This window comes from Geotrypetes seraphini, chromosome 18, assembly GCF_902459505.1.
Source record: "Geotrypetes seraphini chromosome 18, aGeoSer1.1, whole genome shotgun sequence".
Classification (NCBI taxonomy): Eukaryota; Metazoa; Chordata; class Amphibia; order Gymnophiona; family Dermophiidae; genus Geotrypetes; species Geotrypetes seraphini.
In genome coordinates this window covers 25397269-25412949 of record NC_047101.1, presented here as the reverse complement: position 1 = coordinate 25412949, position 15681 = coordinate 25397269, and the positions used below count along the sequence as shown (strand labels likewise).

Sequence of the window (15681 nt, the reverse complement as noted above, 5' to 3'; positions counted from 1 at the left end):
GCTGTCTATATTTTGCACTGCTCAGGAAGAAATACATTTGGGTTTTTTCTCTGGGGATTGTACTGCATGCAGAGTCTTGAATCTTAGGGTTTATTTTTTTATATACTGTATTAGTACTTTTAGTTTTTGGTCCTGTATTTGCTTAGGGCAGGGTTGTCCAATGTCGGTCCTTGAGGGCCGCAATCCAGTCGGGTTTTTAGGATTTCCCCAATGAATATGCATGAGATCTATTAGCATATATAGAGATCTCATGCATATTTATTGGGGAAATCCTGAAAACCCGACTGGATTGTGGCCCTCGAGGACCGACATTGGACACCCCTGGCTTAGGGATTATCTGTGTTCTGGTAGGAATGAATGTTGAGAAGCATACAGAGTGCTTTGTGTAGTTTATTTTGTGGTTAACCATTATGTGTTAATAAGATTATATTGTGTGTGTGTGTATATATATATGAAAAATGAATGGAAAAAATGGTGTTATAATTAGTACTGTTATGGGGGAGTCTGGGGCAGAGATTGGGTGGGGTCTGGCCTGCGACTTAGCCTGTGTTTTGGATTTCGGCTCCTTAATGTGATTGAGTTTGACACCCCTGCTTTAGGGTGTTAGTTGGCAGAGGAGACAGAGTTCAAAGTACTTGCTGCGAAATAGTTGTCCAATATAAACTAGTATGGGTGAGTGAGAGAGCCAAATTTATAATCGTGTGGTCCCAAGGCTTGTCAAAATCTGAATTTTTCCTCTTATACTTCCCAAGACCCCAGTGAATCAGAATACCAGTAGCCCATTTCAAGGATTCATTTATATTAAAAGACATAGGGTTAACTTTCTCCACTATCCTTTGAGTCTTTCATGGAGTCCTGCAGCACAACTGTTATTGGTGCTCTAGATTCATTTACAGGGGCTACTGAGGCCTGTTGCTCTGGCATGGCTGTGAATTTTCCTCCTCTGGTTCTGTGGCCTGTTTACTTATTTTTATGTCCAGCTACACATACTTCTGAGTGCATGGCTTATATGATGGAGGTGCTGAAGGTGCAGACCACAGCACAATTTTAACCTGTCCCTTGATAGTGAATCAATCACTGTTTGAAAATCGGCTAACAGCGATTGAATCGCTATCTTTAGTGAATCTGAGCCTAAGGCAGAATTGAAATATTTAAAAATGAAATTGGCCTCAGTACATGCCTTGATACTGGGATCTGACTCATTTATTTATATGATATGGACCTAATGAAAATGACAAAGTTACAAAAAGTTGTTACCAGGGACAGATGTGGGGGTGTCTATCTCTCTTCGCTTATCTCCCCCTGTGTTGCCCCCCCCTCCCATGAGCTCTGCTCAGCTGGTATGTACCTCCTATCTGTGCCCTTTTCTTCAACTGCCAACTCCTAATCTGCTACGCTATAAGCTTGGAACAAGCTGCCTTAATCACTAAGGCAGGCTCAGTCTCTGCCAGTGTTCAAGGCCCAGTTAAAAGCATATCATGTCTGTCTGTCCAAGTTAGATTGTAAACTCTTCTTAGAGGAAGTGGTCAATCAACCGGTTGGAACTTCAAGCTATTTGATTGGCTCTGCTGAAACTCGGAAGACTCTGAAAGATCAGGCAGAGGGGGCACAAAGAGTGCCCCTCTGTCTTGGAAGCCCACTTGCTTTTCATTTGGGTAGAGCGCCAGCTACAGGCCCCTCAACAGACTGACTTTGGATCCGGGAGAGTGTAGCACAGTGGTTAAAGCTACAGCCTCAGCTTCCCTGGGGTTGTGGGTTCAAACCCACGCTGCTCCTTGTGACCCTGGGCAAGTCACTTAATCCCCACATTTCCCCAGGTACATTAGATAGATTGTGAGTCCGCCAGGACAGACAGGGAAAAATGCTTGAGTAGCTAAATAAATTCATGTAAACCATTCTGAGCTCTCCTGGGAGAACAGTATAGAAAATGAATGAATGAATAAATAAATCTGGTTTTGTAGATATCCTGACAAACCTGATTGGTGGTTGTTCGGAAAAGTTAGTTTGGAAAAGTTCAGAACAAGAACTGAGCTGCTACAGGCACATGCAATACAAGGTGTCAGGTCAAAAGCGCGCCGGGACAAAGGCGCACCCAGACAATTGAACACAGCGCAGAGGCGCGCGACACTCTAAATTACTGTTTTTAGGGCTCCAACGGGGGGGCATGGAGGGGGAACCCCCCACTTTACTTAATAGACATCGTGCCGCGTTGTGGGGGGTTTGGGGGGTTGTAACCCCCCACATTTTAATGAAAACTTCACTTTTTCCCTGTTTTTAGGGAAAAAGTTAAGTTTACAGTAAAATGTGGAGGGTTACAACCCCCCCAAACCCCCCATAACGCCGGCGCGATGTCTATTAAGTAAAGTGGGGGGGGTTCCCCCCACACGCCCCCCCGTCGGAGCCCTAAAAAGAGTAATTTAGAGCGGCGCGTGCCTCCGCGCTGCGCTCAATTGTCCGGGCGCACCTTTGTCTTTCGCGCCGTTGTCTATGAACCCAATACAAAGTTTCATAATCTTCAAAGCATGAATAGAGGAAGAAATAATCCTAGTAACTTTAAGAGGACCAGATTAGGGCCTCCACCTCTACTCTAAAGCCATGGGCAGGAATTCAGTACAGGACCTCATTTGCTAAAGTCAATGGGGGACCAAAAGGCAGGGCAAAACCCACAGTCACAAAGTGGAAGGGCTGGCCCTGGCGGAAGGTTTAAAATGACTTCAGGCAAATCTGCAGAAAATAAGCACTGTAATTGCAACAAGCAACTTAACACTGAATGCCATGTTTCATGACTAACTTTAAAAGGAAGTAGAAGTACCTTATTAGTCAGGATGAGCAACCATGATCCTAAATGGCCACAACCCAGTCAAGGTTTCACAATTTCCACATGAGTATGCATGAGATTGATTTGCATGTACTGTTTTCATCATATGCATTGTATGTAAATGTATCTCATTGTGGAAATCTTGAAATCCTGACTGGGTTGCTCACTAATTTAAGGCATGAGCTTTTAAGGACAGAGGCCTAGATGCATTAAGAGGATTGGTAAGACCGTGTGGGTCAGCTCTGATCCGATTTTTTGGCCGATTCAAAAAGATCTGTTGATGCACTAAAAGGTTTGCATGCAAGTGATTCACAAGGAAGTTCGTCATAATCCCCATCTCTCCAGTCCAATTGATGGTTGTGAGAGCGACATGCTTAGAGCCAGCAGGAGAATCCCGAACAGTTGAGAGGCAGAGGAAAGCCTCCTCCACTCAGCTGTTCGGAGCAGGAAACCTTTTTTTTTTTCTTCTTTTTTTGTTAATGGGCATAGATGCTATGCATGTTGCACACACATTATCTGCCCCATTAAAAAGAAAAATAGCACCCCTCCCACTGATGACAGCCCTCCCCAACACACCAGCACCATGACCCGCCCCCCCCCCTTCAGCAGCGAAAATGACAGGAGGAATGTCCACTTCTCTGCCTCCCTCCGCAAAAGGAAATTGGTAGGAGGGATACCCACTTCCTCCTGCCATGGCGTTCCTGTCCCCCTCCCCCCCACAAAAGAAAATTGGCAGGAGGGATGCTTCCCCAGAACCCCAATGCCACCTCCTCCTGGTACCATTGTCTGTTGAAAGGAGGGAAGCATGGTCTTTCCTCCTTCAAGGCACGCCGATCCTAAATGGTGGGCCTTGCCTCCTTGGTGCATCATGTGATGCATGGGGAGGGGCCCAAGGCCCTGGTTGGCTCAGACACCCAAGTGGATGGGCCTTAGGCATCTGAGCCAATCACATGATGCACTGAGGAGGGAAGGCCTGCCATCAGTGCATGTGTAAAAAAAAGAAAAGTGCTTAACGGGTAAGCAACCGGTCACTTTTTCTGGATCGCTAAAAGCGATCACTTTTTTTGTGCATTAGGAAGCTATGTTAGAGCATCAGTCGCTCTACTAGTTTACATGGCATTTTAATATTAATAGTCGGATCGAGTCATAAACAATTGTGCAGTAAACAATGTGGTGAGCCATTTTTCTGCATTGGGTTAGCAAATGCTATCATCGCTAAAGCTGTCCAAAAACAGGTTTAGCGACAATCACTGTCTTTAATAATAATAATAATAATTTTATTTCTTATATACCGCTATACTATAAGTTCAAAGCAGTTTGCAACAAGTTACATACAATGAGAGTAAGAGATGTTTACAACAAGATACATACAATGAGTGTATGAGATGTAAGGGGAACAGAAAAGTACTTTCTGGGATACAGATTGCAAATGGAAGAGAACCAAGATGGTTTGAATCAAAAGGAAGTATCTAGTCAGAGATTGGGGTGCAGGGGAAAGCAATTTGGGTGGAATACCTTTACAAATGGGAAGAAGGATGAGTTAATCTAAAATCAAGAGAATTGGGGATAGGGATGAGGATAGCTGAGGGGGATTGGGCCACAGGCCACTTTGCCAGATGTGAAAAGGTAGACTCTGGTCCTGAAAAGCTCATGCCTCAGATTGCTTCCATCTGCCTCTTGTCATTTTTTACCAGTTTTACTTTCTCATCTCCTCTGATAAAGAGACGAGGTAGCACAGCTGCCTGTCCTTGAGTGATTGAAGATGACTTTTCTTCTCTTTTTCAGCGAATGACCCTGTGTTCTGCTCTGCTGTGCTTCACTTGAATTTACTCCCCGCACTCCTCCAGCTACTACACTGTTCTAAGGCAGTGAATCTGATGGTAGGTCAGACAACACAGGAAAAAACCACTGGAGTTAGGGAAAATGTAATCAAGCTATGCAAAGGGTTAGGGCCCTGCTTTTGAGGCAGTTTCTGTTGCTTTACATTGCCAAAACAGCTGCAACTGAACAATAGTTGGCACGGTCCTAAAAACTCCAGATAATCTTTTTTCAAAAGGTTAAATAAAATAATAATAATTTTATTCTTATATACCGCCAAAGCCATAATAGTTCGAGGCGGTTTACAACAAGAAATGCTGGACAATCAGAGAAATGGTCACATCAAATACATGCTTACAGAATAGAAGAATTGAAAAACTATAAAATTCTTAGGTTACAAATCAATTAAACAATTTTGTTTTTACTGATTTTCTAAAACTAAATTAGGATGAGGAATGCATAATAATGTTACCTAGCCAATCGTTCCATTTACCTGCCTAGAAAGCAAGAGTTCTGTCCAGGAATCTTTTGTAGCGGCAGGCCTTTATTGTTGGATAGGTGAACATATGAATTCTATGTGTGGGCCTAATAGAACTAGCCAAATTAAATTGAGAAACCAAGTACATAGGGGCCAGACCAAATATTGATTTAAAACAAAGACAAAAAAATTTAAACAAAACTTGTGCTTCCAGGGGCAGCCAGTGTAGTTTTTGATAATAGGGACTTATGTGTTCCCATTTTTTCAACCCCCAAATCAGTCGAACTGCCGAATTTTGAATAACTCGGAGTCTTTGAAGGCTTTTTTTAAGGTTCCCAAATAGATGATGATACTTAAAATATAAGATTGAACCAATAAGCGGAATGATACTGCATCAAAATATTTTCTGATGGTTCTGAGTTTCCATAGTATCAAGAAGCATTTTCTACGACTAATTGGAAAGACTGTTCTAGACTGAATTGTAGTTTCTGGTGGAACTCAGTATGTCATATGTACAAGATGGAAAGACTACTTGCAGTACAGAAGGGTCATTTTAAAAGGTTTCAGGAGGTGTGGAGGCCATTAATTGAATATTATAATGATTAAGGTTTATTCTTTTTCCTTATGGGATAATTTGGAGAAATGGGGGTTGGGTGGGGGGGATAGGATATTCTAATTAAATAGCAGTATATTTTAACTGATTAATGCATATAAGAAATATGGTATATATGTATGAACAGAAAAGGAAAGGGGGTAAATATATTGGAAATATATTGCTATGGAATTTTAGGGGATATATGTAATATGATAAGTTATATTTGTTGTGCATTTAATTTATATAATACAATGAACAAAGAGTTTGAGGAAGAAAGGGTGGGGGGAGGGATAGGTTAATGTAAGATTAATTGTAATATAGAAGAGAGATGTCTAGGTATGTATATGTTTGGATAGATTATTTTGTGGATATGGGGAGGGATGGGAGGTGGGTGGGGGGGAATTAAAATATGTATAATAACGTTGTTTAAGAATGTCAAGTGAGTTATGTGAATCATTTGTAATAGTATTGTACACTTGTTGAAAGAAATAAAATGAATAAAGATTTAAAAAAAGAAAAAAAGAAGCATTTTCTAACCAATAAATCCGTGTGTACATCTAAAGTAAGGTGTCGGTCTAAAACAGCCAAGATATAGGTGGCAGCAACAGCAAAGTTAAGATTTGTTTCAGTAGATTTCCTATCTTTCAGCAGAAAGTAATTTGGGATTTATTTGTAGTTCAAAGCAAGCCTCGAGGGCTTAATTCTAAGTTTGTGCCTGAATCAACAGAGCAACGATTTACTCAGGATCACAAGGAGCACTGAACAGTTGGAATAATCCATATATTTAATGGAAAACAAGAAACAGTCCAGCTGCATTATTTCTATGAATGCAAATATTAAGTACAGATACAATAGTGGGCACTGTCTTTGTTGTAGTTCAATGCTGTCCTTTGGGCTTAAGCTCAGAGTCAGGCTTTCTCACAGCTGTGTCTTTCCCCTAGGTTCTAATTGTACTGTGTAACCTGGCGGAAAAGGGTCCTGCCTATTGCCAGCAGCTGAGAGAGAGACGGATCCTTTCATCGTTGCTTGTTCTTCTAAACAGTCCTGACCTAGAAGTGGTACAGCAGACTTTGGAAATGCTGCATCTTCTCTTCAGGCATTGTGCACATGTAGGTATATATCTCAGCTTCCTTCCAACTAACAGAATAGAATTTATACATTAGGGGAGTTAGACTTTTTTTTTTTTTAACCAGGGACAAAAATAATTGAAAATTTAACAGAACAGGACATATTTGGTTCAAAAGTGGGTTAGGTCAGACTGGAGATTCCTGATAGAGAATGACATGGGGACAAATTTGTCCCCGTCCCCGCAGGAACTCATTTTTCCCATGAGCCATCGATTAGTATAAATTCTACCATATATACAACTCAACCAACAATTAAAATATTGGGAGTTATTTTGGACCAGCATCTGACTATGAAAAAACAAATAGATGCAGTGGTATGTAAGGGTTATTACACACTATGGAAACTGCGTACCATTAAACCTTTTTTTTTTAGTTTTCTGCTTTTAAACTTCTGGTACAATCTTTATTATTGAGTCTTTTGGATTATTGTAATATCGTGTGTTTAACAATTCCTAAGAAAGACATGGTTCGACTCCCATGTTGATTCAGAATACAGCGGTTAAAATTATCTACGGTCTTAAAAAATATTATCATGTGACTCCATTTTATTGTGAATTGCATTGGAGGCTCGTGTTTTGTTTAAGTTGGGTTGCTTTTGCTATAAGGTTATGTATGGTACTGCTCCGTTTTACATGGTTAATAGATTTTCTCTAGCATTGTATAAAAATAGTAGAAAGTCTCATGCCCTAGTCACCTTGTCGTCAGTACAACGCTGTAAAAGTAAGAAATTTCTGGACCATACTTTAGCATTCCAAGCAGCTTCACATGACAGAATTTCGATTGTTATTGCTTGGAGCTTGTTCTTATAAATATTATAGAACTCAACTGAAAACTTATCTCGTTTCAAAATAACCACAATCTCTTTCTTTCACTGAGAGATCCCACGTGCCTATCCCAGGCCCTTTTGAATTCAGACATGGTCTCTGCTTCCACCACCTCTTCCGGGAAATTGTTCCATGCATCTACCACCCTTTCTCTGTAAAAAAAAAAAAAAAAAAGTATTTCCTTAGATTACTCTGAAGCTTATCACCTCTTAACTTCTTCCTATGCCCTCTCATTGCAGAGTTTCCTTTCAAATTAAAGAGATTCATACGCATTTACATTAAGTAGATACAGTGGTACCTCGGTTTACGAGTGCACCGGTTTGCGAGTGTTTTGCAAGACGAGCAAAACATTCGCAAAATCGGCACCTCGGAAAATTTTTGTTAAGCAATTCAGCCTTTTCTTTATCAGCTTCTACATATTCCTCCCCTTCACCTTTGAGTCTCATAATGCCACTTTTGCACTTCTTCCTTTAACAAATATATCTAAAAATGTCTTGTCTCCCCGTTTTACCATGTCAGTTATTTTTTTTTCCATTTGCATCTTTGCTTTCCTGACTACACGACCAGCCTCTCTTATCTTTTCCAGATATTTTTGCCTGTCTTCCTCTTTTTGAAATCTTTTGTAGTTTATGAAAGCTAACCTCTTATTCCTTACCTTCTCAGCTACTACTTTTGAGAACCAAAGCGGCCTTCTTTTCCTCTTTCTTTTACTTACTTGCCTCACAAAAAGGTTTGTCACCTTTACAATCGCTCCTTTCAGTTTTGCCCACCGCATTTCCACTCCTTCCAGATGTCCCCATCCAGACAATAATTCCTTAACGTAAACCCCCATCTGAACAAAGTTAGTTTTTTAAAAGTCTAGAACCTTTGCTTTTGAATGAGCCCTCTCTATACCCATCTTAATATTAAACCGTACCGTGCAGTGACCACTGGATGCCAGATGATCACCCACTGTAACATCAGAAACACTTTCCCCGTTTGTAAGCACTAAGTCCAGTATGACCCCATCCCATGTGGGTTCCATTACCAACTGCTGGAACAGTTCTACTTGTAGAGAATCCAGGATCTCCCTACTTCTAGAAGACCCCGCAATAGAGATACCCCAATCAACATCTGGCATGTTAAAATCACCTATTAGCAAGCCTTCCCCTTTTTTAGACATATTCTGAATGTCTACTATTAAATCTCTATCTACTTCTTCCATCTATGAAGGAGGCCTGTATATCACACCAATGTAAATATATTCACCATTCCCTCTTTCCAAATTGATCCACAGTGCCTCTTCCTTGCCCTGCACATCCTCCAATTGTGTGGCTTTCATATGACGTTTCATATAACGGTATTCCCCTCTTCTCCTTCCTACCCTGACTTTCCTGAACAGATTATAGCCTGGAAAAACTACATCCTAATCATGGTTCTCCAGGAATCACGTCTCTGTGATCGCCACTATATCTAACTCTTCTTCTTCTATCACAGCTTCTAGATCCAGAATTTTGTTTCCCATACTTTGAGCATTAGTATATACTGCTTACCAAACATTTTCCCCTTTTCCCATCCATTTAGAAATATTAAGTGATTTATTTACCTGAGGGCTTATACTCACTCCGGGGGCTTTGATTACCCTGCCCCATCACTTCTAGTTTAAAACCCTCTTCAGTAGATTAGCCAGCCTGCTGCCGAAGACACTTCTTCCTTTCTTTGATTGATTCACACCATCCCTGCGGTCCAGGTAGCTAAAACGCTCTCGACGACACCATCTATATAGGCACGAATTCACCTCCAGGATGTGAGTTTCTTTGCCCTTGCCTTTATCCTCGACAGGGAGGATGGACGAGAATACTACCTGCATACCTGACTGCTTTACCTTCTCTCCCACAGCCACAAAATCACTTTTGACATGTTCGCAGGGGTACCTGGCAGTATCGTTTGTGCCAATGTGGATGACCAGCATCGGATAATAGTCATCAGGCTTGATGAGTCTCGGCAAGCTCTCCGTAACATCTTGGATTTTGGCACCAAGCAGACAGCATACCTCTCATGACATGATGTCTGGTCTGCAGATGGACGTTTCTGTACCCCTCATAAGGGAATCGCCAACTACCACTATCTTACACCTTCTAGTAGTCACGGATCCAGTACTTTTGGGATTTCAAGCTCTGGTCCTTCCTCTCATCTCCTCCACTTCCAGGACAGCATACTGGTTCTTCAGTTCAAGGGCGGGGGTAGTCACAGTACCAATCTTGCAGTGTTCCGTAATCTGAGTCTAGCTGTCTTCCCTCAGCATAGCCTTTTCTTCCCAACTGCTGGAAATCTTTGACACCTCATGAACCATTTCATCGATGTACCTCATTCTAACGGATACTTCTCAATCTTGCCACCGCCTCCCTAAGTTCTTTTACTTCCTTCATGAGAGATTCAAGCTGAAGACAGCTTGTACATGGAACTTCTCCCTCTGCCTGGGGAACATTTTCTGTCTGCACAGAGACAGAAGTTTCAACCTGAGCTTTGATATGATGTTTCCCAGCCATACTGTGGTGCAGAAGAACTTATACCTGGAAGAAAAAAAAAAGAAAGGGCAAACAAATCCTACCAAATTAATGCCCTGTTCCAGAGGCAGACAGTAGTTCACGGGTTGTTATAAATAAAGAAATGAGCTAGGAGTGGGCCTGCCAGAAACTATCTTTAATGCTTATCCTCTACAACCTGCTTTTTAAATCTCTTACAAAGATGGGCAGCTTCTTTACCCTTGTGTACTGCATGGATTCTTTAACATGTTGGCACATAAGAGAAAGGTATAGTATATCTTTTTCCCTTAGTGCTGTTGAGAACCATGGTATCATAATTTTACCTCTTTGATTTCTGAACAGATTGTTGGAGACTTTCTAAACCAGGCAGGCTTGTTGGCTCTGGAGCAGTATCGGAACAATCAAGAGCTAAGTCGTCAGGTTGAAGCTTTAAGGCAAAAATGCAGGTGAGAGAGCACTGCACATGGTAACAAAAATGGTCTTATATGTGTTTTGTCTGGTGTGGATCTGATTTCAAGTCTTGGCCCAGGTCTGATGCAGCTGAGGGTGCTGTAGAGGCAACAACTTAAGGCAAGTGATGGTAGTGTTCTGGAAAGTATGATTTCACTTGACCCTCTGACCCAGGGACTGCTTTGACAGCATAATAACTGAGTTAAGGAAAGAAAAAAGGGCCTAGCAGGAAGTTGCTAATCTAGCCAAGATCTTGACAATCCAGGTAAATTGAGATATGATTAGTCGCTATCATATGGTACCGGTACTTCCATGCTCCATAGCTGAGAAAGCTCTTTTGATTTAACATGCCTTGATTTCTGAACACCAGTTTTGTATTATAAGCCTAAGTCTAAATTCAAGACTGGTATTTTGGATATATTTATTACTCGTTAGCTAAAGCTATAAATTCTCAGAAGTGAAGTCATTTTCAGACACTTGTCTATATCATGTACTTTTTTTCTTCCTTAAGTTTAACCTACCATGATAATGGAACAACAGGATTGCTGTCTACAAAACCAACCCAGGAATGACAGAAGGAAGCTCCAGTTCAGATACAGTGTGTTGCATAGCAGATCTGGAACCCTTTCTGAACCAAATAGCTTTTGGATCTGCGTGTGCTGTTGGCAGGGGGAAGAGGTTAAGCAGCTTTTGTTGTTTCTTTATAAGAAGTGAAATGAATGATTTTGAGCTGCTTTGGAATGCCACAGCTTAAGAACCTTGACTCAGCATTGGGAGTGACGTTTTGCTCTGTCTGGGAACTCTTACCTATGTTGCACAGGATAGACTTCTAAATTCATAACTTTCCCACCAAAGGCTGTGCTCATTATTATGTTTCTGTTAATGTGATATTTAGCATTGGTTAGGAGGCCTATGTAATATTTATACAAAAATAAATAGAAAAAACCTGATGGTAACCTATCAATGAAATATAATTTACAAAACCATCGGTATAAACCAAAATGACACTGAAGGTGCTTATTTAACTTTTTTCTCTTTATCTAAATTCTTTTATCAGGAACAAGCCTCAGATTGTGGCGTTTTACCCATTCAGGGTTCTTTCAAAGAGAAAGATGGCTTTTCTTCTCTTACTCCTATTAACATCACTGGCTTGAACCCATCCTCCCTACCTTAACATATACAATTAATCTTTTATTTCTTAAATTAATTTCTTCTAACTGAATTATTATTGCCTTCTAATCTTATTTCTGATAAACTCAATTCCTAGATTCCTAAAAAGTTAATAATTCATTAATATTAAAGACCATTTGAACCTCACAGTACATTTCAGAAGCTCAGAACTGACAAAAGTGCACTAGTGTAAAGTGTACTAATGCTTTAAAGTGCTGTATCAAAAGTACTATACCAAAAGTGCATTAGTGCTGTAAACTTTTTTTAGCTTCATTCAGACTTTTGAAACGTTTAAAACTTCTTGAAACCAAAAGTACTTAGCTTTTGCTCTTATGCTTTTAAGAACCAGGGCCATTGCTTGCTACTCTCAATCCAACGTGGCCTACGTTTCGCGGGGTCAAATTACATCTCTGCTGCGTCAGGGAAAAGCCTTATTAGCAACGATGGAAAGTAAAAGGTAGAGCAATTATTATATCTTAAAACAAGCAAACTAAATACTTATGACATATTTCAAAACTTGAATTATTAACTTTTTTAAAAGAAGGAAAACCATCTTTCTCTTTGAAAGAACCCTGAATGGGTAAAACTCCACAATCTGAGGCTTGTTCCTGTTTATAGGATAAAAGAATTTAGGTAAAGAGAAAATAGTTAAATAAGCACCTTCAGTGTCATTTTGGTTTATACCGATGGCTTTGTAAATTATATTTATACAAAAGACAGCAAGTGTTATCTAATGTAAATAAAATCTTCATTGTATAGACTTGCAACTTTGTGTGTTTTCACTTTTTGTTTCCAGGATAATTTTTGATATAAACAATTTTATTTATTTGGTTTTATATCTCATCCTCCCAGGAGAGCTCAGAACGTGTTACATATTAAAGAGAAGTTTGCATTTTACAGATTCCTTCACAGCTTGCTGTTGACAGGCTCCAGAGCCTTCTCAGGAAAACAGCAGATGCCAACTTCCCAAAAGCTCGGAAAGTAGGAACCAAACAGCAAAGGAGACTCTGCTGCCCAATCACTTTTATTAATATCAAGACTCAACACGATCAGATTTTCAAACTCCTGAGGCAGGCCCTTTTGGGTTAAAACACAATTGTATCGAGTCTTGATATTGATAAAAGTGATTGGGCACCAGTCTCCTTCGCTGTTTGTTTCCTACTTTTCTAGACTTCAGAGCCTTGACATCTTTCCTAACACTTTACCAAATTGTAGAACACAAAATGCAGTACAGATCCTAGCATTCTTTGCACCTTGTCTAACAAACCTGTCACTATTTGCCTGGGTCGGAAGATTCGTGCTGTTATATCCCATCCTCTCATGACAAACATGGTAGGGTGTGATATGGTATGGTATATACATATGTATCTCAAAAGAAAAAATAAATAGTAGTAATAAACGAAATTCACAAAGTTTAATGTCTGCTCCTGCTCCTCCCTGTAGCTTAACCCATAGTGATTCCAGGCCATCCGCCCGTACTGTTGTTTCCGTTCTGGCTGATGGTATGGAGTCTTTTATGTACAGCGCTATTCCTCCACCCTTTTTATGTGTCCTGTCTCTCCTGTATAGTTTGTACCCTGGTATGGCCACATCCCATTGATTGTCCTCAGTCCACCACGTTTCTGTGACTCCAATTATGTCTAGGTCCTTATTGCTGGCTGTGATTTCCAGTTCTCCCAAATGCTAGGAGCCTGAGGGCCAAAATGGGAGAACTGGAAATCACAGCCAGCAATAAGGACCTAGACATAATTGGAGTCACAGAAACGTGGTGGACTGAGGACAATCAATGGGATGTGGCCATACCAGGGTACAAACTATACAGGAGAGACAGGACACATAAAAAGGGTGGAGGAATAGCGCTGTACATAAAAGACTCCATACCATCAGCCAGAACGGAAACAACAGTACGGGCGGATGGCCTGGAATCACTATGGGTTAAGCTACAGGGAGGAGCAGGAGCAGACATTAAACTGGGTCTGTACTACCGCCCACCTGGACAACCGGAAGAAATCGACCAGGAGATGGAGGCTGAACTGAAGCAGGTATGCAGAAGCGGAAATGTGGTGGTGATGGGGGACTTCAACCATCCTGGGATAGACTGGAGTATTGGGCACTCAAACTGCGCAAGAGAAACAAAATTCATAGAAGTCACGAGGGACTGTTTCATGGAGCAGCTGGTCACGGAACCAACAAGGGGCGATGCCACTCTTGACCTAATCTTCAACGGACTAGGGGGGACAGCAAAGGAGGTGGCGGTATTACCCCCACTAGGTAACAGCGATCACAACATGATCCAGTGCAGGCTTGAAATTGGATCATCAAAGGGGAAAAGAACCACAACGACGGCACTCAACTTCAAAAAAGGAAATTATGATGCCATGAGAAAAATGGTGGGAAAGAAGCTCAAAAGCAACATAGGGAAGACGGAATCCGTAGAAAAGGCCTGGACCTTATTCAAGGAGACTGTGCACGAAGCACAAAGCATATGCATCCCCAAGTTCAGAAAAGGGTGCAAAAAAAATAGAACAAAAAACCCAGTGTGGATAACAAGTGCAGTAAAGAAGGCGATAAGCGACAAGAAAGCATCGTTCAGAAAATGGAAAAAAGACCAAACAGAGGAGAACCAAAAAGGGCACAAAGAACACCAGAAAGAGTGTCACCGAGTGGTTAGAAAAGCAAAAAGAGAATACGAAGAGAGACTGGCAAAGGAAGCAACAAACTTCAAGTCGTTCTTCAGATACGTCAAGGGGAAGCAACCGGCGAGAGAAGAAGTGGGACCATTGGACGATGGAGACAGAAAGGGAGTTGTAAAAGAAGAGAAAGAGATAGCTGACAGGTTAAATGAGTTCTTCACGTCAGTCTTCACGATGGAGAATATAACCACCATTCCGGAACCCGAGGAGATCGTAATAGGAGACCAAGACGATAAGCTGGTCGATTTAGAGGTAAGCCAAGAGGATGTACTCAAGCAGATCGACAGACTAAAGAGCGACAAATCGCCGGGTCCGGATGGCATTCACCCAAGGGTACTCAAGGAACTAAAAGACGTAATAGCGGAGCCACTTCGACAGATATGCAACCTATCCTTAAAAACCGGAGAGATCCCGGAGGATTGGAAAATAGCAAATGTCACGCCCATCTTCAAGAAGGGCGCAAGGGGGGACCCGGGAAACTACAGGCCGGTGAGCCTGACCTCAGTCCCGGGAAAGATGATGGAGGCACTGATTAAAGACAGCATCTATGAGCACATCGAAAAAAATGGGCAGCTAAATCCGAGTCAACATGGCTTCTGTAAGGGTAGGTCATGCCTCACAAACTTATTGTACTTCTTTGAGGGAGTGAACAGCCAGGTGGATAAAGGGGAATCTATAGACATCATTTACCTTGATTTCCAAAAAGCCTTCGACAAGGTGCCACATGAGAGACTGCTTAAAAAGATATGGAACCACGGGGTACAAGGGGAGGTCCACCGATGGATCAAAAACTGGCTGGCAAACAGGAAGCAGAGGGTTGGCGTAAAGGGCCACTACTCAGACTGGAAAGGGGTCACGAGCGGAGTTCCGCAGGGGTCGGTGCTGGGACCACTCTTGTTCAATATCTACATAAATGACCTAGAGGCGGGAACTAAGTGTGAAGTCATTAAATTTGCAGATGACACCAAACTATACAGCAGGGCTCAAACCAAGGAAGACTGCGAGGATCTCCAAAAGGATCTAACGCAGCTGGAAAAGTGGGCCGAAAAGTGGCAGATGAGCTTCAACGTGGGGAAATGCAAGGTCATGCACGTGGGGAAAAAGAACCCGATGTTCACATACAAAATGGGGGGAACATCACTAGGGGTTAGTAACCTGGAGAGAGACCTGGGAGTGATGGTAG

General features: G+C 41.5%; 1 protein-coding gene across 5 annotated transcripts in view; it reads left to right on the top strand.

The window, feature by feature from the left end:
• The window catches only part of TMCO6 (transmembrane and coiled-coil domains 6), a 50045-nt gene extending 37640 nt beyond the window's left edge, over positions 1-12405 (top strand). For 4 of the 5 annotated variants that reach the window (XM_033927372.1, XM_033927374.1, XM_033927373.1 and 1 more), the window contains 4 exons: positions 4604-4698; positions 6651-6818; positions 10528-10631; positions 11147-12404. In XM_033927372.1, coding sequence (XP_033783263.1) covers positions 4604-4698; positions 6651-6818; positions 10528-10631; positions 11147-11207 — 428 coding nt within the window. In that variant the 3' untranslated portion in view covers positions 11208-12404. Of the gene's footprint in view, positions 1-4603; positions 4699-6650; positions 6823-10527; positions 10632-11146 lie in introns of all 5 variants that reach the window. The other variant, XM_033927375.1, reaches the window with a different exon arrangement.
• The last annotated feature ends 3276 nt before the right edge of the window (positions 12406-15681 follow it).